General features: G+C 38.6%; 3 protein-coding genes and 1 pseudogene across 3 annotated transcripts; all 4 read left to right on the top strand.

Moving 5' to 3' along the window:
* The first annotated feature begins 2,211 nt into the window (after positions 1-2,211).
* Positions 2,212-3,952, top strand: LOC127930384 (interferon a3-like). The gene is made up of 5 exons (XM_052520058.1): positions 2,212-2,346; positions 2,553-2,630; positions 2,756-2,905; positions 3,550-3,642; positions 3,857-3,952. The coding sequence occupies exons 1-5, from the start codon at positions 2,212-2,214 to the stop codon at positions 3,950-3,952; spliced, it is 552 nt and encodes a 183-aa protein (XP_052376018.1).
* A 5,194-nt stretch (positions 3,953-9,146) lies between these two features.
* Positions 9,147-11,005, top strand: LOC118384763 (interferon a3-like). Its single transcript, XM_052520057.1, has 5 exons — positions 9,147-9,306; positions 9,511-9,588; positions 9,809-9,958; positions 10,405-10,497; positions 10,682-11,005. Exons 1-5 carry the CDS (start codon positions 9,172-9,174, stop codon positions 10,775-10,777), a joined length of 552 nt encoding a protein of 183 aa, XP_052376017.1. The 5' UTR covers positions 9,147-9,171; the 3' UTR covers positions 10,778-11,005.
* Positions 11,006-17,566: 6,561 nt separating this feature from the next.
* LOC118384762 (interferon beta-like) lies at positions 17,567-18,558 on the top strand. Its single transcript, XM_035771498.2, has 5 exons — positions 17,567-17,692; positions 17,789-17,875; positions 18,007-18,156; positions 18,253-18,345; positions 18,451-18,558. Exons 1-5 carry the CDS (start codon positions 17,567-17,569, stop codon positions 18,556-18,558), a joined length of 564 nt encoding a protein of 187 aa, XP_035627391.1.
* Positions 18,559-21,457: 2,899 nt separating this feature from the next.
* On the top strand, positions 21,458-23,026 carry LOC118384761 (interferon a3-like; annotated as a pseudogene).
* The last annotated feature ends 324 nt before the right edge of the window (positions 23,027-23,350 follow it).

Here is a 23,350-nt window from a genome sequence, read left to right as displayed (position 1 = left end):
CTGAAATAGCCGAATCCACTAAATTGATGGCGTGTCCACATACTTTTGAATATATAGTGTATATTCTATTTGTTTTGTTTCTTTTTAATGTGTTTTTGTACTTTGTGGGGGGTTACTGTTTTTCTTGTTGGTTTTCATGTGTCAATCACACTGGGGCAGGGGGTAGAAGGGGAGATATGGGTGAGGAGTAGAGGATCATTTGGGGGACCAGGAACTTTTAGCTCCCACTTGCCACTGTGGGATGTTTATTTATAAAGACTTTCCATTGTATTAAACACCTTACTGTATGTCTTACTATAATTGGTGTGAAAATAAGAAAGAACACATGGAAAGGGGGAAAAAAAAAACATTCAAAAGATAATAGTTTAGTCCCCCGAACGAGATTGTAGGCAAAACATATAAATAATAATTGATTTAGCTGAGTGATATATCGAAAAGAAATACAACTTTTAAGTGGCATCCTAATACAGTATCTCTCAATTAATAAATTAGGTAAAAAAATTAGGTCAAAAAAAGATGTATAGGCCTACGAGGCAGCCCACAGTCCTTTCATAAAACTTGGAAATTCCTGGATAGAATAGATTCTCATGGAGACACTACGTCGTTCTACAAAACGCTACTTTGGCAAAATGAAGCAACTTCAATAGCAAAAGGTTAAAACAACACAGAAGCCTATATTGAATGGTTTTATTTGAATCCCTTTATCGCTGCTACATTTACTCATTTCAATGTATTGTGGGGTTTTATCGTTTCGGGAAAACAGTACCTGGGAGGTTGTTCGAAATGAAATCCTGTGGATATTCAATAAATGAATAAATCAAATGTATTTATAAAGCTCTTTAGACAGCAGCACGTCACAAAGTGCTACACATAAACACAGCAAAAAAATAAACAGCAAGCATATTGAAGAACTTACAGATTCTACTCGAGTCTATGCACTACAAATTAGTAATGTAATATATTTATTTCTTACGACTGTAGGCTGCCGAAATAAACCTGTTGACCCATTTAGCAACATTTGTAATTAACTGACTGCACAAATGCATCGAAATTCATCTCAAGTTTGAAAACAATCATTAATTTAAAACAATCAATTAATTTGTTGATTTGCCAACAATCTTGAACAATCAATGCCATGATCAGATGGTTAATATAAAGGCTTAACATAAAAACTGCATAATCAGACACCTACACCTCCAATTAACATCATCATCATCCTATGAGTCTACATCTGAATGGGACTTTCATGGTTAAAAAAAAGCAGCCATAACTATCATTAGCATCATCGTCATTCACATTAGGTCAAATTCACACATCCGTCAAGGCTAATTTAGGGCATATACTCTTTTTTTAAACAAAAATTAACAAACATTAAAAAGACCCCTTGGAATTTACCGAATCAATTTAATAAGAATGAAGCGCATAAGAGAAAAGGAAAAGTAATTCCCCAGCATGCTGGCAACACCACCGCAATACCACCGCACTCTACTCTCGATTTTCGAGGCGGCGGCTTTAGCCTTCATTCAACATTACCAGTCACTCTATTAATAAAACATTTTGTTATTTCAAACATTTGCAATATTAACACTGAACAGTAAATGCTTCAGACTGCACGACCGGATTAAAAGAGAGTCGACAACAGATTAAACGCAGTGTGAGCAAAAATCTCCATGCTACTCCTATAAAAAAAACAATACGTTTCTACACAGAATCTGAAAAATGTGGTGTGCAATATCCAAAACTACAGCATATTTACTAAACATGGCCCTCATTTCATATGAGAGAGCCCTGTACCATTGTATTATAGAAATAAAAAATAGCCATGGTTTTCTTAGTTTTTAATATTCAATATGGCCTACATTTTGACACCTGCAGCTAATATGCTGCTATGTTAGCATGAAATGCATTGCTACAGTGCAATTCTCTACATATGAAAACTGTTAACTTGATAGCTAAACATTTTCTGATTAGTTTTACAATAGCATAATTAAGAATTACCCCCTAAAATTGGGGCTTATAAAGGGAAGCGAAAGTCTGAACCATGAAACACCTTCTTCACCACAAAGGGATTTTGATACCTTTACGTAGCGATACTTGGGTTATATAAAATGGGCAACTTCAACAGTCTAGGTATCATATCAATCAAGATTAAGATAATCCGTCGTTAATCATTTTTAATAGCTGTTCCATTCAAGTTCTTATAAAAGAAACATGGCTGTATTGAAATGGTTGAGCATTTGCCTGACTCTGTTCTGCCAAGGCACAGCAGCAGCAAAACCTTGCAGGTGGACGCAGTTTAGGTTGGGGAAGCTGAACGATGTGAGCATAGACCTGCTCTCAGATATGGTGAGGAAAATAAACTGCACCAGTCCGCTATTTGGTGTGCACAATTGATGAGCAAAATTCGCAATGATATTCACATTTCTATTTTTTTTTATTATAGCTAATTTTATTTTTAAGCAATACTTTCACTTTCTGTACCACAATGTTTAATTTAAGGTTACTAGCACAATATAGTTTACTTCTTGATATTGATATGAATTCTATTTCAGGGTGGACTCTTTCCACTTATGTGTGCAGAAGAAAACGTCGAACAAATGTTTCCAGAGGATCTTTACAAGAACACAGAAGTAGGATACACTTCAGTATATTGATAAACTAAAGTACAGTATAACTAAAGTACAGTATGGTAAATTGGAAGTTTAACCATTTATTTCGACACCCAATGCCTAAAACCCTGTTTTATTTTATTCAGGGTGAGGACGTCTCTGTGGTTGCATTGGAGGCTATGCGATATGTGGAACAATTATATAACAACAGTCTGACGCCAGTCACGTGGAACAGAACAAAACTTAACATGTTCCAAAACGTCATATATCGTCAAGTTCAAAACTTAGAGTTATGTGTAAGTATGACCCCTCTTGTGTAGTCTGAAGGTTAGACGCAGATTGTACAAAACATTAACAAGACCTGCAATGATCCCTCACTTGTTAGACCCACTCCTATTGGTGTGGAGGAAGGGGCGGAGACAGGTTAAAGAAGGATTTTTAAGCCTTGAGACAATTGAGACATGGATTGTGTACGTGTGCCATTCAGAGGGTGAATGTGCAAGAACAAATATGTCTGGATGTAGGAGTATGGATGTAGGTGCCAGGCGCACCAGTTTGAATGTATCAAGAACTGCAACACCGCTGGCTTTCTCATGCTCAACCGTTTCCCTTGTGTATGAACAATGGTCCACCACCCAATGGACATCAAGCCAACATGACACAACTGTGGGAAGTATTGGAGTCAACATGGGCCAGTCTCGCGGTGGAACACATGCCCCTGACGTATTTAGGCTGTTTTGAGGGTAAAACGGGTGAAACTCAATGTTAGGAATGTGTTACTTATGTGGTGTACACTCAGTGTATTTTGGGGCAGACAATCGTGGGCATTGGTATTTAAATAATTTAAACACTTCAAACACACCAAATATTTTCTAATCTTTTCATAACCGTCTTATAAGACAAAATGCATGCCCTCACCAGCATTTTATATTGTCTCCAGGTCGTGGGCGGTGTTTGGGAATCCTCTGGAGATGGAGGATCGGTTACTCTGAAAGCATATTTCAACAAGCTGAACACCGTCTTGAAAGAGAAGGTGGGTCCAATATCAACTGTCCTCGAATAGAGGCTAAATTAATCCCAGCAAAAGTTTTTGATCACCACAAATAGGACGCATCTCAATGCCACAACTCACATTTGAAACTTGGAATTGCCAAGTGCCGTTTTTATGTCGATGGATGCGCTGGATCAACAACACCTGCAGTAGTTGAGTTGACTGACATAAAATGTATATCTTGTCCGCTCTCCAGGAACACAGCGCATGCGCATGGGAGATTGTGCGAAAGGAGATTCGTGAAAACTTGGTGCAGTTGAAGAAATTCATTGACAGCAGAGTCAAGCCGTGAGGAGAACCACATAATCATCACTGCTGGCTAATAGATTGATGGCTGATATATATATATATATACATATATATATATATATATATATATATATATATATATTGACTGACAGACTGGCCGGCTGCCCGATTGACTGAATGACTGATTTATTTATTTATATATATTGGTAGACTGATATTTATGTGTACACAATGTATTTATTTATTCGTGTTTTATTTATAATACAATTAAATAAAAAAAATACATACAACTATTCTCATATTGTTTTTTTCATTATCTTATATAATAATTAATTCATGCATTCATGCATTCATGCCTGCATTCTTACATTCATTCCTTCATGCATTCATTTTTGTACAGAAAGACTTTCTAAAGGGGAACTCTGCATTTCGGACAAAACCAAAGCACACACTCAAACAATATTTTTGTAAATAGCTGAGAGATGGGGTTGAAACAAACAACTACTGTCACAGAACTATAGATGCAAGGAAGGATAATCCATGAAAACACATTTCTAGTTTTATCTACATGTTTGAAGATATACAGTGGTTGTAACATTTTTAAATCTGGACGCAATTGACATCTTGCCTGACCATACCATTTTTATTTTAATTACATAGAGCGGTCGTTTCGGGTGCAGTGCTTGCAAGAGAATTTTTACATCAACATTCAACACATTCATTTGTTATTTGAAGACACTCATTATCAACAGGTCGGTAAAGGCTGTAACTTTTAAAGTAGCCAAAGAATTGTGTAGCACATTAATTTACATACATTTATTTTTCCCAAAAGAGAGAGATGGTTTTGACAGCATATGTCATTTAATATCAAGTGTATTTGCTCATTCTAGTCAAACTCTGCCATGGAACAAAAGGCACGAGGATTACCTAGGAAATTTAATTTTCAGACAGACAACGAATGTATCTGAATGCACGAGTGTGGTTTTTTGCTAGCAACTTAAAATGTATTCTTTGATATGACAATACCACTTACTTACTTACTACATTGAATCGTTTCAAACAGTTGTTCTACCATTCTATACGTTTTCATGGAGACACTTCATCGTTCTGCAAAACACTACTTTAGCAAAATGAATCCACTTCTAATAGCAAAGGCTTAAAATAACACAAAAGCATATATTGAATGGTTGTGCTTTGAATCACTTTGTCGTTGTTACATTTACTCAATCCAATTTACTGTGGGGTTTCATCATTTCAGGACAACAGTTATTGAATTTGTGAGGTTTTTCGAAATGAAATCGTGTGGAAATGGAAGAATGTACAGATTATACTATATTCTATAAACCAAAATATAATGAAATATACATTTAATAACACGACTGTAGGCTACCGAAATAGACCTGTCGACCAATCTAACCCATTTGTAATTAATTGACTGCACAAATACAGTTACATTAATCTCACGTTTTTGCAATTATATTATATCACATGTACATACGTATTCAGACCCTGTACTCAGTACTTTGTTGAAGCCCCTTTGGCAGCGATTACAGCCTCGAGTCCTCTTGGGTGTGACGCTACAAGGTGGGCACGCCTGTATTTGAGGAGTTTCTCTCATTCTTCTCTGTAGATCTTCTCAAGCTTTGTCAGGTTGAGAGCGTCGCTGCACAGCTATTTACAGGTCTACAGATACCCTTCCCCAGATCTGTGCCGCGACACAATCCTGGAGGTCTACGGACAATTGCTTCGACCTCATGGTTTGGTTTTTGCTCTGACATGCACTGTCAACTGTGGGACATTATATAGACAGGTGTGTTCCTTTTCAAATCATGTCAGATCAATTACATTTACAACAGGTATTTAATGTCGTCATCATCACATCACCATCAGCATCATCACCAGCATCATTCTACGTGTCTATATATCAAAGTGACTTTCCTATTCACTCACATTAGGCCAAACTCAAACATCATTGTCATAATTTCCGTCGTCTTGGTAAGCGCCTTAGAAAGGCTAATCTAGGGCACATACTTTTTTTTATTAACCAGAAATTAACAAACTGTAAAAAGTTGTAATTTACCGAATCAATGTAACCTGTCAATGTGTTCATATAACACTGAACAATCATGCTTCAGATTTAACTGCCAGATTAAAAGAAAGTCACAACAGACTTAACTTGTGAGCTCTGTGCCTATTGTTGGCAGAATCTGAAAATGTGGTTGACCATGGCCCTCATTTGCCAAGATGAAGCCCTGCACCATTGTATAAATAGCTAACTGTTTCATCAGTTTTTCATATTCAATATTGTCTGCTGAAAAAACTTTCTGAACTCATGAAATGCATTGCTCCAATGGAATTATCCGCAAAGGCATGTATGAAAACAAAAAACATTCTTATTAATTTCAATAGCTGAATCACCCACTGAAAAAATGTTTTAAAGGGAACAAAGCCTGAACCATGCAGCCTTCTTCACACAAAGGAATGTTTTATACCTTCAAGTTCATCGATAATTGTTAATTATATAAAATGGACAACTTTACAGATATCATATCGAATCAAGATTAAGATAATCGGTTGTTTAATTTCGAAAATCTGTTACTCTTAAATGATATCAATAGAAACATGGTTCTATTGAAATAGTTGAGTATCTGCCTGATGAGGCTCAGCAGACTCCCTCCGCTAAATGTTGCACGTGAACACAGATTGATGCTCAATAGTAGGCCTACATTTATTTTATTTCATTATAACACATTTATGTAACTAAGCTAAGGTTACTATGCCAATACAGTTCACTTTTTGACATTGCTATGACTTTATTTCAGAGTGGACAATATCCAGTTCTGTGTCTAAAAAAGAAAAGTTGAGCGCATGTTTCCAGAACATGTTTACAAGAACACACAGGCAGGATACACTTCAGTATCATATAGCAAGATTTTGATAGCCTAAACTATAGTATATGATGTTTTACCATTTCAAAATTACAAATTGGAAGTTTTACCATGGAATTTTAGACACCTAATGCCTAAAACCCTGTGTTCATATACAGGGCACATCTTTGGTTGCATTAGAGGCTTTGGGATATATGGTCCAATTATTTAAAGGCCAAGAAACACTGAACCTGTTAAAAAAACAGATGATGTATATAATTTGTGATTAATTTGTGATTCAAATGGATATGACTTTCAGTTTCCAGAAACTCCCAAAATGTTTTTAGGATATTTTCAGAACTTTACCTAATACGGAACTAATTCACTGACCACCATTATATATTGTCTCCGGGTCGGGTGTGGTGTTGGGGCATCCTCTGGAGATGGAGGCTCGGTTTCTTCTGTTAACACGTCATGAAAACATATGTCGACAAGCTGAACACCGTCTTGAAACAGAAGGTGGGTACAATATCAAATGTCCTCGAAAAGAGGCTAAATTAATCACCGGAAAAGTTCTACATGACCACAAATCGGATGAATTTTGTTGCCACAACTCACATGTGAAACATGGAACTTCCAAACGCCGTTTTCCTCGACGGATGCATTTGCGCTGCACCTGCTGTGGTTGAGTTGTTTTAAGAATGAATGTATTGTATGCGCTCAAGGAACACTGCGCATGCGCATGTGAGATCGTGGGGCTTAGGTTTGCTACAAACTGGGGCAGTTAAACAAATTGCTGAGTGAGGAAGAAGCGGTCTGTTGGACAAACCACATAATCATCATCAGAGACATGTGACATGTACCTGAGGCTGGCTAATAGATTGATGGATGATATATTTACTGACTGACTGATTTATGTACATGTGAAGGCTATGTATTTATTTATTCTGTCATTTATTTATATTTAAAATAAAAAAACGTGCATCTATTATCATAATGTTTGTATTAATTTACATATTCAGTCATCCATGCATTCATCCATTCAGTCTTTTATCCATTCATTTATTTAGGCAATATGCAGTTCAAAACAACAGCATAGTGGAGTCTATGCGCTACAAATAAGCAGATGTAACATATTTATTTCCTACCACGACTGTCGGCTGCCGAAATAAACCTGTTGACCCATTTAACAACATTTTTAATTAACTGACCGCACAAATACAGTGAAATTCCTCTCAAGTTTGAAAACAATCTTTAATTAGTTGATTGGCCAAAAATCTAGAACAATCAATGCCATGATCAGATAGTTCATTGTTACCAGGTAACCTGATATAAAGACTTAACATGAAAACTGCATCATCAGAAACCTACATCTCCGATTAACGTCGTAGTCATCATCGTCATCCTATGATTCTATATCTGAATGGGACTTTCCTGGTTAAATAAAAGTATAGAAAAATATAGCTACCACCATCATTAGCATCATCGTCATTCACATTAGGTCAAATTCATACACCATCGTCAAGGCTAATTTAGGGCATATACTCTTTTTTAAACACAAAGGAACAAACTTTAAAAATAACCCTTGGAATTTACTGAATCAATTTAATAAGAATGAAGCGCATAAGAGAAAAATAAGAGAAAAGGAAAAGTAATTCCCCAGCATGCTGGCAACACCATCGCAATACCACCGCACTCTACTCTCGATTTTAGAGGCGGCGGCTTTAGCCTTCATTCAACATTACCAGTCACTCTATTAATAAAACGTGTCTTTTTTCAAAGATTTTCAATATTAAAAATGTACAATAATGCGTCACATTGAACTACCGGATGAAAAGTGTCGACAACAGATTAAACGAGTGTGAGCAAAAATGGATATCCATGCTACTCCTATCAAAAATACCTTTCTACACAGAATCTGAAAAATGTGATGTGCAATGTCCAAAACTACAGCATATTTACTAAACATGGCCCTCATTTCATAGGAGAGAGCCCTGTACCATTGTATTATAGAAATAACAAATCAGACAATTTTTTCTCAGCTTTTAATATTCAATATGGCCTACATTTTAACACCTGCTGAATATGTTAGCATGAAATGCATTGCTCCAATGCAATTCTCTACATATGAAAACTGTTAACTTGATAGGAAAACATTTTCTGATTAGTTTTACAATAGCATAATTAAGAATTGGGGCTTATAAAGGGAAGCGAAAGTCTGAACCATGAAACACCTTCTTCACCACAAAGGGATTTTGATACCTTTACGTAGCGATACTTGGGTTATATAAAATGGGCAACTTCAACAGTCTAGGTATCATATCAATCAAGATTAAGATAATCCGTCGTTAATCATTTTTAATAGCTGTTCCATTCAAGTTCTTATAAAAGAAACATGGCTGTATTGAAATGGTTGAGCATTTGCCTGACTCTGTTCTGCCAAGGCACAGCAGCAGCAAAACCTTGCAGGTGGACGCAGTTTAGGTTGGGGAAGCTGAACGATGTGAGCATAGACCTGCTCTCAGATATGGTGAGGAAAATAAACTGCACCAGTCCGCTATTTGGTGTGCACAATTGATGAGCAAAATTCGCAATGATATTCAAATATCTATTTTTTTATTATAACACATTTTATTTTTAATCAATGCTTTCACTTTCTGTACCACAATGTTTAATTTAAGGTTACTAGCACAATATAGTTTACTTCTTGATATTGATATGAATTCTATTTCAGGGTGGACTCTTTCCACTTATGTGTGCAGAAGAAAACGTCGAACAAATGTTTCCAGATGATCTTTACAAGAACACAGAGGTTGGATATACATCAGTATATTGATAAACTAAAGTACAGTATAACTAAAGTACAGTATAACTAAAGTACAGTATTACTAAAGTACAGTATTACTAAAGTACAGTATAACTAAAGTACAGTATAACTAAAGTACAGTATGTACATTATAATTGTATAACTAAAGTAAGTTTAACAAGTTTATTTAGACACAATGCCTAAAACCCTGTTTTATTTTATTCAGGGTGAGGACGTCTCTGTGGTTGCATTGGAGGCTATGCGATATGTGGAACAATTATATAACAACAGTCTGACGCCAGTCACGTGGAACAGAACAAAACTTAACATGTTCCAAAACGTCATATATCGTCAAGTTCAAAACTTAGAGTTATGTGTAAGTATGATCCCTCTTGTGTAGTCTGTAGGTTATACACTGATTGTACAAAACATTAGAAATACCGGCTCTTTCCATGACAGAGACTTTCCAGCTGAATCCAGGTGAAAGCAATGATCCCTCACTTGTTAGATCCACTCCTATTGGACATCAAGCCAACATGACACAACTGTGGGCAGTATTGGAGTCAACATGGGCCAGTCTCGCCGTGGAACACATGCCCCTGACGTATTTAGGCTGTTTTGAGGGTAAAACGGGGTGAAACTCAATGTTAGGAATGTGTTACTTATGTGGTGTACACTCAGTGTATTTTGGGGCAGACAATCGTGGGCATTGGTATTTAAATAATTTAAACACTTCAAGCACACCAAATATTTTCTAATCTTTTCATAACCGTCTCATAAGACAAAATGCATGCCCTCACCAGCATTTTATATTGTCTCCAGGTCGTAGGCGGTGTTTGGGAATCCTCTGGAGATGGAGGATCGGTTACTCTGAAAACATATTTCAACAAGCTCAACACCGTCTTGAAAGAGAAGGTGGGTACAATTTCAACTGTCCTCGAATGGAGGCATAATTCATCTGAGCAAAAGTTCTAGATCACCACAAATAGGACGCATTTCAATGCCATAACTCACATTTGAAACTTGGAATTGCTGGATCAACAACACCTGCAGTGGTTGAGTTGACTGACATAAAATGTTTATCTTGTCCGCTCTCCAGGAACACAGCGCATGCGCATGGGAGATTGTGCGAATGGAGATACGCGAAAACTTGGTGCAGTTCAAGAAATTCATTGACAGCAGAGTCAAGCCGTGAGGAGAACCACATAATCATCATTGGAGACGTGACATATTCCTCAGACTGGCTAACAGATTGATGGCTGATATTTATACTGACTGACAGACTGGCCGACTGCGCGATTGACTGAATTACTGATTTATTTATTTTATATATATTGGTAGATGGATATTTATGTATACACAATGTATTTATTTATTCGTGTTTTATTTATAATACAATTAAATAAAAAAAAGTACGGACAACTATTCTCCTATTGATTTCATTCACTTAAATAATTTATTCACGCATGCCTGCATTCATCCATTCATTTATTTTATGCATTCATTTTTTTATAGACCGACTTTCTAAAAGGGAACTCTGCAGTTCAAACTAAACCAAAGCACACACTCAAACACTATTTTTGTAAATAGCTGAGAGATGGGGTTGAAAAAAATAACTATTGTCACAGAACTATAGATGCAAGGAAGGATAATCCATGAAATCACAATTCTAGTTTTACCTACATTTTGAAGATGTAAAGTGGTTTTTAATAATCGCATTGTTTCAACCAATGGTGTAAAACACGTTTGTACATTGGTTTGTTGTGTTGCAACACAATCTCACACTCATTTCGTGCAAATATGTACGAAAATAATTTAGCAGATTTCAAGTATTTTTGTGGGTTTTTGTGTGGCTTAATTTGTGTGAAAAGATACGCATTTTTGTGCTAGTTAATACGTGGGAAAAGACACATTATTGTGCAACTTCATTCATTGGAACAAACTTTTTCGGATGTCAAACTTTGTAACAATTTTTTCAAAGTTATTTGAGCAATGCTTGATGAGCAACTGCCTTTTTGTTGTCCCATATATACTTATATAAAAAAAAAACATGATAACACCAAATATTGTTCATCAACCAGGTTGTCACCAAAATAATTATATTATAATAGAAGCCGTACATTGTTTATTTTTTATTTTTATTAATGCCAAAACCCTTTCCTATGCTTGTTTTCTCTTAATTCTTTAGGATACTGGTGTATTTGGAGTCAGAAAGACCCTTTTCTCATGTAGCCAACAGTAGGCCTTTACTATTGTCTACATAACGCATTTCATAGTTCGTGGAGACTACAGTACATTACACAATTGTCTTTATTTATTCTTCCTAGGGCTACAATTATCTTTCTTTACATATTCTTTAAGGGGTTTTCTTTATTTTTACTATATTCTACATTGTGAAATAATTGTGAAGACATCACAACTTTGAAATAACACATATGGAATCATGTAGTAACCAAAAAGTGTTAAACAAATCAAAATGTATTTTAGTCAAAAATATGCCTAGTCAAATCTTATCCAGCTGGGACAATAGAGAGAGTCGTCAATATGTATGTAGAACTTGATGAACAGAGCAGCAAATCTCTGGCCAAGACAGCGTTTTTGAATCTCTTCAACATCAATGACAACTCTGCTCCATATACCATGAAGACCTGTTCTGGGGTTCAGAGACACCAGTGCTTAGCGTCAAGGAGTGTCACTTAACAACGTTCTGCTCAGTGGTCCAGACTTAAACAACACACTATTGGGCGTCCTAATGCGCTTCCGCAAGGATTGTATTGCACTAACGGCAGATGTGTAACAAATGTTTTACTGTTTTGGTGTACGTGAGGATCACAGAGATTACTTAAGGTTTCTCTGGTATGAAGATAACAACCCAGATAGAAAACATAACTGAGTACAGGATGAACACCCCAGTCTCCTTGACTACCACTCAAAGAAGAGAGCTGCACATCTTCTCGGATGCCTCTACAGTAGCCATAGGAGTGGTAGCCTACCTGAATGATGCCTACCTGAATGATGAGGATGGATTGCTGAGGGTGGGAGGCTGCTTATTCTCTGCTTACATGTCACACGGAAAACATCCTCTCATCATCACATCATGTTGCCACACTGCTGGTAAGACATTATCACAAGCAAGTGGCTCACCAGGGCCGTCATTTTTCAGATGGAGTTATTCGAGCAGCAGGCTGGATTATTGGGAGCAAACGTCTGGTCTCTGGTGTCATTCACAAGTGTGTCACCTGCCGCAAAGTTAGAGGGAGGATACTTGACCAAAACAAGGCTGACTTGCAGACAGACTCACATCTGAACCACCATTCACCAGCGTTGGACTTGATGTGTTTGGACCATGGAATGTCATAACTCGTAGCACTAGAGGTCAGGCCAGGTCGCAGTTGGAAAGGAGAACTTGTTCTCAACTGGCCTACCTGGTTAAATAAAGGTGAAATTAAACAAATAAAAGAGGTGGTAGTGCAGACTCCAAGCGCTGGGCGGTACTCTTTCCATGTATGTCTACTAGAGCTGTCCATACTGAGCTCATCGAATCCATGTCCACATCCGGATTCATCAGTGCGCTAAGGCGTTTTTTCTCTATCCCGTGGTCCAGCAAAAGTGCTACGCTCTGATTGAGGTTCAAACTTCATAGGTGCCTGCAAGGAACTGGGAATCGAAACAAATGACTCAGAACTGACTAAATACCTCTCAGACAAGGGATGTACTTAAATATTTAATCCCCCACACTCGTCTCAAATGGGTTGTTCTTGGGAGAGACTCATTGGAGTTGCCAAATGCTATGCTGTTTCAGACGGGCTCCACTCATCTCACACATGAGGTCTTGAGCACTCTTATGGAAATAATCAATGCGAGACCCCTCACGTCAATGTTAACCGACCCTGACCTGCCTGCCATTCTCACACCCTCAATGTAACTGACACAAGAGACCAGCACTTCCTGAGCCCCTTCTGGATACTTCAGCATGAACGACCTTCATGGAAAACAGTGGAACAAGTCCAGTGTATCGCTGACACCTTTTGGAAAAGATGGAGACAGGAGTACCTGACAACGCTGCAGAGACGCAGAAAAGACCAATGTAAAAGTGGGAGATGTTGTCGAATTGAAAGACAGTCAGGCGCACAGAAATGACTGACAAAAAGGTTAGGAAAGTAGAACAAGAAATTGTCAAGCAAGAGACTGCTAACGTGTTTCTGAGACCAATCTCAGAGATTGTTGATCTTCTTTCTGAAGCCTCCTAGAGACAAAATATACATTTTTATAAAAGGACATTATTTGTTTCTTGATACATGTTTTATTTCATAATGGCACAATTTCTTTATACCAGGCTGGGAGTGTGCTGCCATCCTGTTAGAAGGTAACATATTATTTTATTACGGTGGTTAAAACTGATTTTCATTGTGTTTCATAGTGTTTGTCGCCTCCTATTGGAACTTTCTGGTACTTAGACTGTACGGAAACAGAAAGTAGAATAGAGTAGTCGATCTGCACGCAGAGGCAGCTAAAAGCAACGTAGCTACGGTGCTGTTCTTTCAGTGCAGTTATTTCTTGTTACACTTCAGCACCAGAAAATGTTTATTTGTAAATTAGATTCAAGCATATTGCTAGTGATTATAATATTATTATTGATAGAATTGCTTGCAATGTTAGTTGGTTGCATTTACTCACACAAATTGCCTTGCCTTTCATGTATGCCATGACGTCAGCTGTATTAGTTTGCTCGTGCTTCATTTAAACGAATTGTAAAAATACAATACTGTAGTTTTCTTACTGTTTCTAGTGTAATATGCTTTGTTATTGTACAGAGGTGTTTGCACATTATTAGAGTAATGAACGAGTTGGCTAGTTGCAACTCATATGGTAATTGGTTGTCTGGTTTGGCATCATGCCAGATACATGGTACCTTGGCATGTGTGTTGTATTTAAACGTTTTCAACATATTAAATCCAGAAAAGTCACGCTTTTGGACTTTTATTGAAGACTTAGTTGTTAGCTATCTGTCTAGTTTTGCATGGGGACGCAATTCCAGGGCAGAATAGAGAGACTGAAATGAATGAAATACCCTAATCCCAAACTATGTTCAATGTCATCAGCAATTTCCAGTGACAAATGCTCAGTCTGACGCCTTTGGGCTATGGTTTTCACAGCCCTATAGTAATAATGCAAGTTATATCAACTTAAAAAGGGTGTATTTACAACCTTTGGGGTATAACATGTTGGGCAAAGTGGTATAGGAGAGTCTGACATGACCCCTAACAAGAGGGACACTGCTTTGTATTTCATGACCGGGAAAGGCCTCGATTCTACCCATATGATGTGGGTCATTGTCAGGTTGTTTGATACAGTGCATTCGGAAAGTATTCAGACCCCTTGACTTTTTCCATATATTGTTACATTACACCTTTGTTACATTACACCTTATTCTAAAAATCAATCACCATTGATCTACAAATAACACCCCACAATGACAAAGTGAAAACAAGTTTTTAGGCATTTTTGCAAATGTATTAAAAATAAAAACAGAAATACCAAGACATTTCCTAGAGCTGGCCGCCCGGTCCAAACTGCGCAATCGGGAGAGAAAGCCCTTGGTTATGAAGGTGACCAAGAACTTAAATGTCACTCTGACACTGACAGAGCTCGAGAGTTCCTCTTTGGAGATGGAAGAACCTTCCAGAAGGACAACCATCCCTCCACCAATCAGGCCTTTATGGTAGAGTGGCCAGACAGAAGCCACTCCCCAGGACTGGTCTGCCTTATTATTATTCGACCATGCTGGTCATTTATGAACATTTGAACATCTTGGCCATGTTCTGTTATAATCTTCACCCGGCACAGCCAGAAGAGGACTGGCCACCCCACATAGCCTGGTTCCTCTCTGGGTTTCTTCCTAGGTTTTGGCCTTTCTAGGGAGTTTTTCCTAGCCACCGTGCTTCTACACCTGCATTGCTTGCTGTTTGGGGTTTTAGGCTGGGTTTCTGTACAGCACTTTGAGATATCAGCTGATGTACGATAAATAAACTTGATTTGATTTTTAAAAGGCACATGACAATCCGCTTGGAGTTTGCCAAAAGGCAAAGTAAGGATCGAGGGAATGATGAACAGAGCAAAGTACATAGAGATCCTTGATGAAAACCTGCTCCAGAGAGCTCAGGACCTCGGACTGGAGCGAAGGTTCACCTTCCAGCAGGACAATGACCCCAACCACACAGCCAAGACAACGCAGGAGTGGCTTCAGGACAAGTCTCTGAATGTCCTTGAATTGCCCATCCAGAGCCTGGACTTGAACAGATTGAACATCTCTGGAGAGACCTGAAAATAGCTGTGCAGCGACGCTACCCATCCAAGGATCTGCAGAGAAAAATGGGAGAAACTCCCCAAATACAGGTGTGCCAAGCCTGTAGCGTCATACCCATGAAGACTCGAGGCTGTACTTGGTGCCAAAGGTGCTCCAACAACGTACTGAGTAAAGGGTCTTAATACTTATGTTAAATGTGTTATTTCAGTTTTAAATTTGTAATTCAGTTTCAAACATTTCTCAAAACCAGTTTTTGCTTTCTTGTTTAAGAAAAACAACGCTCAATAAATATTTTTTTGGGGTAGGCACAAAACTCCCTCCATACTTCCATTTTTAAAAATACCAGCACTGGTTACCTTCAGATGAGTCCTGTGACATTAATGGGGAGTTTAGAGCAAAACGAGAATCTCCCCTTTCCACAGTGGGGTCACATTAGTTTGTAGTCCAAACGGTTTTGACCTACGAACAGAAGTTGGCACATTGATGGTACCGACATCAGACAAGTCCTTTGACACTTGTGGGGGTCGTAGAGCAAAAGGGAGAATTATCATATCGTGTAAGTCTCTCCTTTCCATAGAGTGGCCATTATCCCCATCGGGAGAATGAAAATATTTGGCATGGGTCCCCAGATCCTCAAAAAGTTCTACAGCAGAGATCATCCTGACCGCTTGCATCACTTCCTGGTATGGCAGCTGCTTTGCATCTGGCCGTAAGGCGCTACAGAGGGTAGTACGTACGGTCCAGTACATCGCTGGGGCCAAGCTTCCTGCCATACAGGACCTATATACTAGGCGGTGTCAGAGGAAAGCCACAAAAAATTGTCAAAGACTTCAGACACCCAAGTCATAGACTGTGATCTCTGCTACTGCACTGAAAGCGGTACTGTACTTGAGCTCCTAGTCTAGGACCAAAAGGCTTAACAGCTTCTACCCCCAAGCAATAAGACTGCTGAACAATTAATAAAATGGCCGCGTGGTGACAACCCCCCCCCATTTGTTTTTACACTGCTGTCACTCGCTATTTATTATCGGTGCATAGTAACTTTACCCCTACCTACATGAACAAATTATCCCCAGACATTGACTTGGTACCCCCTGTCTATAGCCTCGTTATTTTATTGTATTACTTTTTATAATGTTTTATTTTAGTTTATTTGTTCAAAATGTTCTTAACTGACTTTCCTAGTAAAATAAAGACATGAAGAGGCCTATCGCATTCATTGTGAAGTTAAGGGGTCGTTGTTCTACCTGTCTTTCTTAGAGACGTTTGAGCTTTCACAAGACCAGCTATGAGTTACTTTCTTTCAGCCTGCCTCCCATTAAGGAACACTCGAAACATGCTGAGAGGGAAGTGGAGCACACGAAAAGAGAAATCCGGTCTTGCGGTTCACTATGCAAAACTTTCCCAAATTCATTCATTTTAACTCCTAATTTAGCGAAACACCCTTTCACTTTTTGTACATCCTTTCAATCCCCACTATTTAAATTCACCCGCAGATATGGGATCAGAACACAAACCACATTCTCACTGGAGGAAAATTGAAGTTTACTGGCAACAGGTGAGTCAACAATATGCTATCATTTGATAATTGATTCAGGATACAAATAATGAATTATTTTCAGGATTATATTCGACTAACAATTATCATCTGCTACAGATCATCTAACTACAATAAGAATGACACTTCAGACTGTCACTTGGATGAGCGCCTTCCTCTGCCTCGCGCAAGTTTGCTCCATGCCCATGCCTTGCCAGCTACAAGGACAGCTGGTTCGAATAACCCACAACCTACTGAGAGACATGGTACATTTATTAAATTACTTTTGTCTTGAGAAGTATTATCCAACAATGTTTAACTGAATAGCACAACGTGATTGCGGTGTTTTCTCTAACTTTCAGGGGGGTAATTTTCCTCTGGAGTGCCTGCAGGAGAATGTCTTCGTGCCATTCCCAGGCACCACATTTTCAACCTCCGGTGCGCCACAGGTAAGGGCAAGCGAGTACATCCAAGTGTTCTTTACAGCATGAAAGAGTATTTGCAGCCGTTAGGATAAGAAAGTAGAAAACTTTAAACTGCCATTTATGTTATTTGAAATTATTGTTGTTGTCCGTTTCAGTTGAGTAGCAGTGGTGCTAAAGCTATTTATGAGACATTGAAGAACATCGACACATTGTTTGGAGCTGACGACCTGCCTACTAAGTGGGACCAACAGAAGTTGGAGAATTTTCAGAATATTGTATACCGCCAGATTGAAGAGAGTAAATGTGTGAGTTACTATGCCAACACACATTACTTAACTGTTTAATTGTGGTATTGTGGCATTTTTATTATTATTAATCGCCTGCCTTTTTATTTCTGGCAGATGATGGGCAGTGTGGATACCAGTGATTATCTCATCAGGACAGAAGGACTGAAGACGTACTTTGGGAACATTGCAGCAGTCCTAAAAGAAAAGGTAGACTATAGGTTAAAGACAAATAGACACATTGTTTTGATAATATCTCTACATTTGACAATATTACCCTACATCGCGCATAACAGTTTATTTGTATTTTCACAGAATTTCAGTTACTGCGCCTGGGAAGTGGTTCGAAAAGAGCTCCTGTACAGCCTACAGTTCATTCTGGAACACAACTCTGATAGCCTGCTGTGGGCCAACAGAACATGAATTTGAACTTGCAGATCTTTTTTACAGTTGTGTTTGATTTTAATAGCCTACTATTCTACAATAATGTAATGTGCAACGTCAAACAGCAATAGTATTCATTTATTTATTTATTTATTTATTTAACAAGGTTATTTTTTTATACATGCCGATTCATGAATTTATTGATTTATCTATTTGAAAATATGTTGCTCTTCATCAAATGTTCAGTTAATAAACACTTCTATACTTTAAAAAATTGTTCACCGGAGTGCTCATTCTGTAGCCAAGTCTGTCGATGTGTGAACGTTCATATTTGTATTAAACATGCTCAGAACATATGGATGGCAATACATTTAGTGCTTTAGCCTACGAATCCATTAGGGAAAGCCCTAAAATCAAGTCAAATGTATTGAAAATCCTGTATGTTTTAGCATTGGACATGGCGGACATGTTTTGAAGGGTTCTTATACGAATTCAGTTCCTACTATAGAGATCCTATTAAATGATTCGAAATCCTAATTATATGGTTCCGAATTGCGATCCACTATCAATACCGTAATCGGAACTATTTTTTTTATTTTTATTTTTACCCCTTTTTCTCCCCAATTTCGTGCTATTCAATTGTTGTAGTATCTTGTCTCATCGTTACAACTCCCGTACGGGCTCCGGAGAGACGAAGGTTGAAAGTCATGCGTCCTCCAATACACAACCCAACCCAAGTAACACAGTGCGCATCCAACCCAGAAGCCAGCCGCACCAATGCGCCAGAGGAAACACCGTGCCACCTGGCCACCTTGGCTCGCGCACACTGCGCCCAGCCCGCCGGTGCGCGATAAGACAAGGACACCCCTACCGACCAAGCCCTCCCTAACCCGGGCGACGCTAGGCCAATTGTGCGTCGCCCAACGGACCTCCCGGTCTGAACAATTTTAGCTGAATAGACAACAGGTGGTCGGTAGGGGTGTCCTTGTCTCATCGCGCACCGGTGATTTCACAAGCAGTGAGGTAAAATGGTCGATCTTTAGCCTTAATTCAACACTATCAGTCTCTCTATTAATAACACGCATTTTCATTTCAAATGTGTGTTTTACAAACACTGAACATGTTTAGATTGCACTGCAATCTGATTAAAAGAGACAGACATACAGACATAATGTGTGAGCAAAATGTGGTCTCTGTGAAATTTTTTCGAGATTCTATTATCATGTTATGCTAACGTCATCAGAAGCAGCCAAAAGAGTAGATCATCTGTCTCTAATATAGTTACTAACAGACTCTGAGCAAAACAAATGGTGTTTTAACTTAAAAGTGATGTAATGATTAACTATTGAATCACCATGACATCTTACAAATAATTTATCTGATTGGTCTAATTATTCAATTTGGGGGATTGTGGCGGCTGCTACAATGTTGTACCAGGCTCATGTTACGCTTCCCAGATGAAAGAGCGTTGGGTAAGACAGACAGACAAACAGACAGACAAACACGGAGAAAGTCTTGGCTAAGTGAAAGTGATGAAGGGATCTGAGACCAGCAGTGAAGCCCAGCCGTATCAGTGGCTCCATAACAGCAACAATTTAGATTGTCTATCAATATCCGAAATAGACATAAGGCCTATGCTTTCCCAGCAGTTAACTCACTTGCCTAGTTAAATAAATGTACAAATAAAATAAAAAACAAGAATGGTCCACCATCCAAAGGACATTCATTCAACTTGGTGTGTGTGCTCGCGCACGTTAGGCTACGTTATGTGAGCTAGCTTCCACCTAGCTAGTCGCCCATCTCGCCCCGTTGCAATGGACCGTTTTCTGATCAAGAGAAGAGTGTTGAAAAACCAGACCCAGGCCCTGTCTCCGAGGGGGCCAAAGAAGAACAGGGAGATAAGAAAGATGAGTCGGAGAGAGAAACTCGTGAGCCACGACGTGAGGGAGCACCAGAGCAGTTCGTCGCTGCTAGCTGTGCTCCCTCTGATTTAAACCAGTTAGTTACTGGATATAGTTATTGGATATTATTAATTGAATTTCTGACGTTGTGATAGCCATTTCATCCGAAACATTATTACCAATGTACAGTTGTCTGATTATGCATATGAAATAAATGCACTTCTTGTTGTTGTCGCATTTTGGATGTATTGTGCTGTTATTGCTGAAAGACTTCAGTGCATGGGCGCTGTACGGTGCTGAAAGTCTGTCACCTTTGCACGTGAAAGGCGTTTTTGTCATTGCCTTGTGGTCACTTGTAGCTATCACTTGGGCTTATAGCTATTTTGTTGAATATTCTTTGGATAAATTAAATGTAAAAACTACATTTATATCAATGTGCTGTGTGTCATATCTGCTTTTATTGAAAAAACGAGAACTTCCTTATAACTCTGAAGTCATGAAAATCGACTATTTTCTAAGCAGCCCCAGGTATCCGGCAAGCCCTGCCTTAAGCCTCCGGAGAGAAAAAATCATGGCGCTGTGCCTGCTTGCAAGAACCCCGCGAGAAAATATTTCGGACTAACTTAGAACGAAACCCACTAAATGTATTTATTATGTGGGTAAATTTCTTAAGTTTGGGATTTATTTCGACTTCGACGATTTTGTTATCAGACTTTTTTATAACGTTTTTTTTGTTGCCGTTAAATGCCTATTTTATAATCGCGAATAGCCTATATCTCAATATAATAACCTACATTGTCGTGGTTAAACTACCATTCAACGCTGAGATTTGGTCGTCCAGAAGAAGGACCAGGCATGGAATTCCTTTGCCGGCATGCGCTAGAGTCTGGAAAGTTAAAGTCTCCGACTCCGATAGGTTAATCGGGGAAATTCTCCATACAGCTTTCCCTTTCCCAACTCCACATAAAACTCCTTAACAGAGCCTAAATGTTCAAACTCAACAGGAAAACTAAGAACGAAGAAAACGACTATTTACAATGTATACAAAGGAGAGCTGGACGTGTATTTTTCTTATTATTTGCAGTATGCAGAGCGTGTGTCATTGCTGTGACTGGATCCGACACCACTACCGCCTCTTGAGCGCAGAATACCTTTCCCTGCTGGACCAGATGGTGAGTTATCAGCACACTGTAAGAGGAGACTGAATGCATGTATTAAGGACAGCAAAACAACCAACCAAGCAAAATAGTAATGTGTTTCATGTTTAGCCTTTGTGTTAGAAGACTGTAATCTATATGTGTGTAGCCATAGTAAAAGGGCGATCACGAGAGGCTATATACATTAGGTCTATACTGTCCTTGCAGTATAAGCTATACTTTTAGACACGTGACTTAAAATACTATATTGGTGGTTTTCCAGGGAGGAGATATAACAGAGCAGGAGGCCCCTGTCTTTTCCCCGAATCACTTTACAGACGCATTGAGCTTGACGAGGTAAAAACTCGAATTTTGACTTTTCATGTTCTGATATGCTTTAGTATAGCGGTCTTGACCCAACGTTACATTGATGGCATAATTGAACCCTATACTGTTTCTCGTCTTCTTTTTATAACTGCATGTGTAGTATGAGGACAAAGTCAGATTCCGGAACGAGACCATCTATCAAATCACAAAACTGTTTGATGGGAATATGAATGCTGTCACCTGGGACAAGAAAAAGCTGGACGATTTCCTCAACATTCTCGAAGGCCAATTTGAGAACCTTAAATCGTGTAAGTAACGGTTCTATTTAAAGTATAATGAATCCCTGTTTTGGTCAGGGCTCTCCAACCCTGTTCACGGAGAGCTACCCTCGTGTAGGTTTTCGCTCCAACCCCAGTTGTAGCCAACCTGATTCAGTTTATCAACCAGCTAATTAATCGGCTGTGCTAGATGAGGATTGTAGTGAAAACCTAAAGGACCGTATCTCTTCAGGAACAGGGTTGGAGGGCCCTGTTTTAGGCGTAGACTATTAACTGTACAAGTGAGAATCTGTGGGCTATTATGTTCAGTGGGAGGCTAATGTTTTAATTTTGTCCAACAGGTATCACCTGCTAAGAAACCTGAGAGGAGACTGAAACGCTTCTTCAAGAAGTTGAATAGGAAGGTTCTGAGAAAAATGGTGAGTTTGTTTTCGGATGGCAAATGAATATAAACTAGGCTAAGCAGGAGCAGTTTTGGTGCACTTTTTCGGTTCTGGGGACATATGTATCAAGCGTCGAAGAGAAGTGCTGATCTAGTCTCCTCTGTCCTTATTCATAGTGATTTAAAAGACAAAACTGATCCTAAATCAGCACTCCTCGTCTGAGCAGCTTCATACATTACTATTATTACATACGGCCCCAGCCCTTTGTTGTTCAAGTCAATATGATCATTATATGACCAGAAAGTCCACACCACTGATATTGATACTATCGCAGAGCCTCTGACATGTTCCTTTGTATTTCAGAACTACAGTGCGCAGGCGTGGGAGCTCATCAGGAAAGAGACGAAACATAATCTGCAAAGATTGGATATGTTTTAGGCAAAGATGCACTGATCATCCGGACTCATCTCAGAAGCTACACACTTACCAGTTTATAAAGAATGCAAACAATCACGTGGGACCGTGTTAGTCTATTTATTATATTTAAAATCATAATAAATAAATCTTAGTTTGTCATTATTATACATTTCCCTTTTATACCTGTGTTGAACTAAACTGTATTACCTGTCTACTTAAAAACCTGTGAAAAATAATAACATTGAAAATGTGTCTATTTGAATTTTACTGCGTCTCTTTCTGCTTTTTCAGTGTCTCACACTTATTCTCAGTGGTGGAAAAATGACCCTTTTGTAATTATGGGTAAAAGTAAAGAAACCTTAATAGAAAGTGACTCAAGTAAAAGTAAA

The sequence above is a fragment of the Oncorhynchus keta genome, chromosome 5, assembly GCF_023373465.1.
Source record: "Oncorhynchus keta strain PuntledgeMale-10-30-2019 chromosome 5, Oket_V2, whole genome shotgun sequence".
NCBI classification, from domain to species: domain Eukaryota; kingdom Metazoa; phylum Chordata; class Actinopteri; order Salmoniformes; family Salmonidae; genus Oncorhynchus; species Oncorhynchus keta.
Note: the sequence above shows the minus strand (reverse complement) of the source record. Positions and strands in the feature narration are given on the sequence as shown.

Coding starts and splice junctions, on each gene's coding strand:
- LOC127930384 (XM_052520058.1), top strand. CDS start 2,212: ATGGCTGTATTGAAATGGTTGAGCATTTGCCTGACTCTGTTCTGCCAA. Junction 2,347..2,552: donor TAGACCTGCTCTCAGATATG/GTGAGGAAAATA, acceptor ATTCTATTTCAG/GGTGGACTCTTTCCACTTAT. Junction 2,631..2,755: donor ATCTTTACAAGAACACAGAA/GTAGGATACACT, acceptor TATTTTATTCAG/GGTGAGGACGTCTCTGTGGT.
- LOC118384763 (XM_052520057.1), top strand. CDS start 9,172: ATGGCTGTATTGAAATGGTTGAGCATTTGCCTGACTCTGTTCTGCCAA. Junction 9,589..9,808: donor ATCTTTACAAGAACACAGAG/GTTGGATATACA, acceptor TATTTTATTCAG/GGTGAGGACGTCTCTGTGGT. Junction 10,498..10,681: donor ACACCGTCTTGAAAGAGAAG/GTGGGTACAATT, acceptor TCCGCTCTCCAG/GAACACAGCGCATGCGCATG.
- LOC118384762 (XM_035771498.2), top strand. CDS start 17,567: ATGACACTTCAGACTGTCACTTGGATGAGCGCCTTCCTCTGCCTCGCG. Junction 17,876..18,006: donor CAACCTCCGGTGCGCCACAG/GTAAGGGCAAGC, acceptor TGTCCGTTTCAG/TTGAGTAGCAGTGGTGCTAA. Junction 18,157..18,252: donor AGATTGAAGAGAGTAAATGT/GTGAGTTACTAT, acceptor TATTTCTGGCAG/ATGATGGGCAGTGTGGATAC.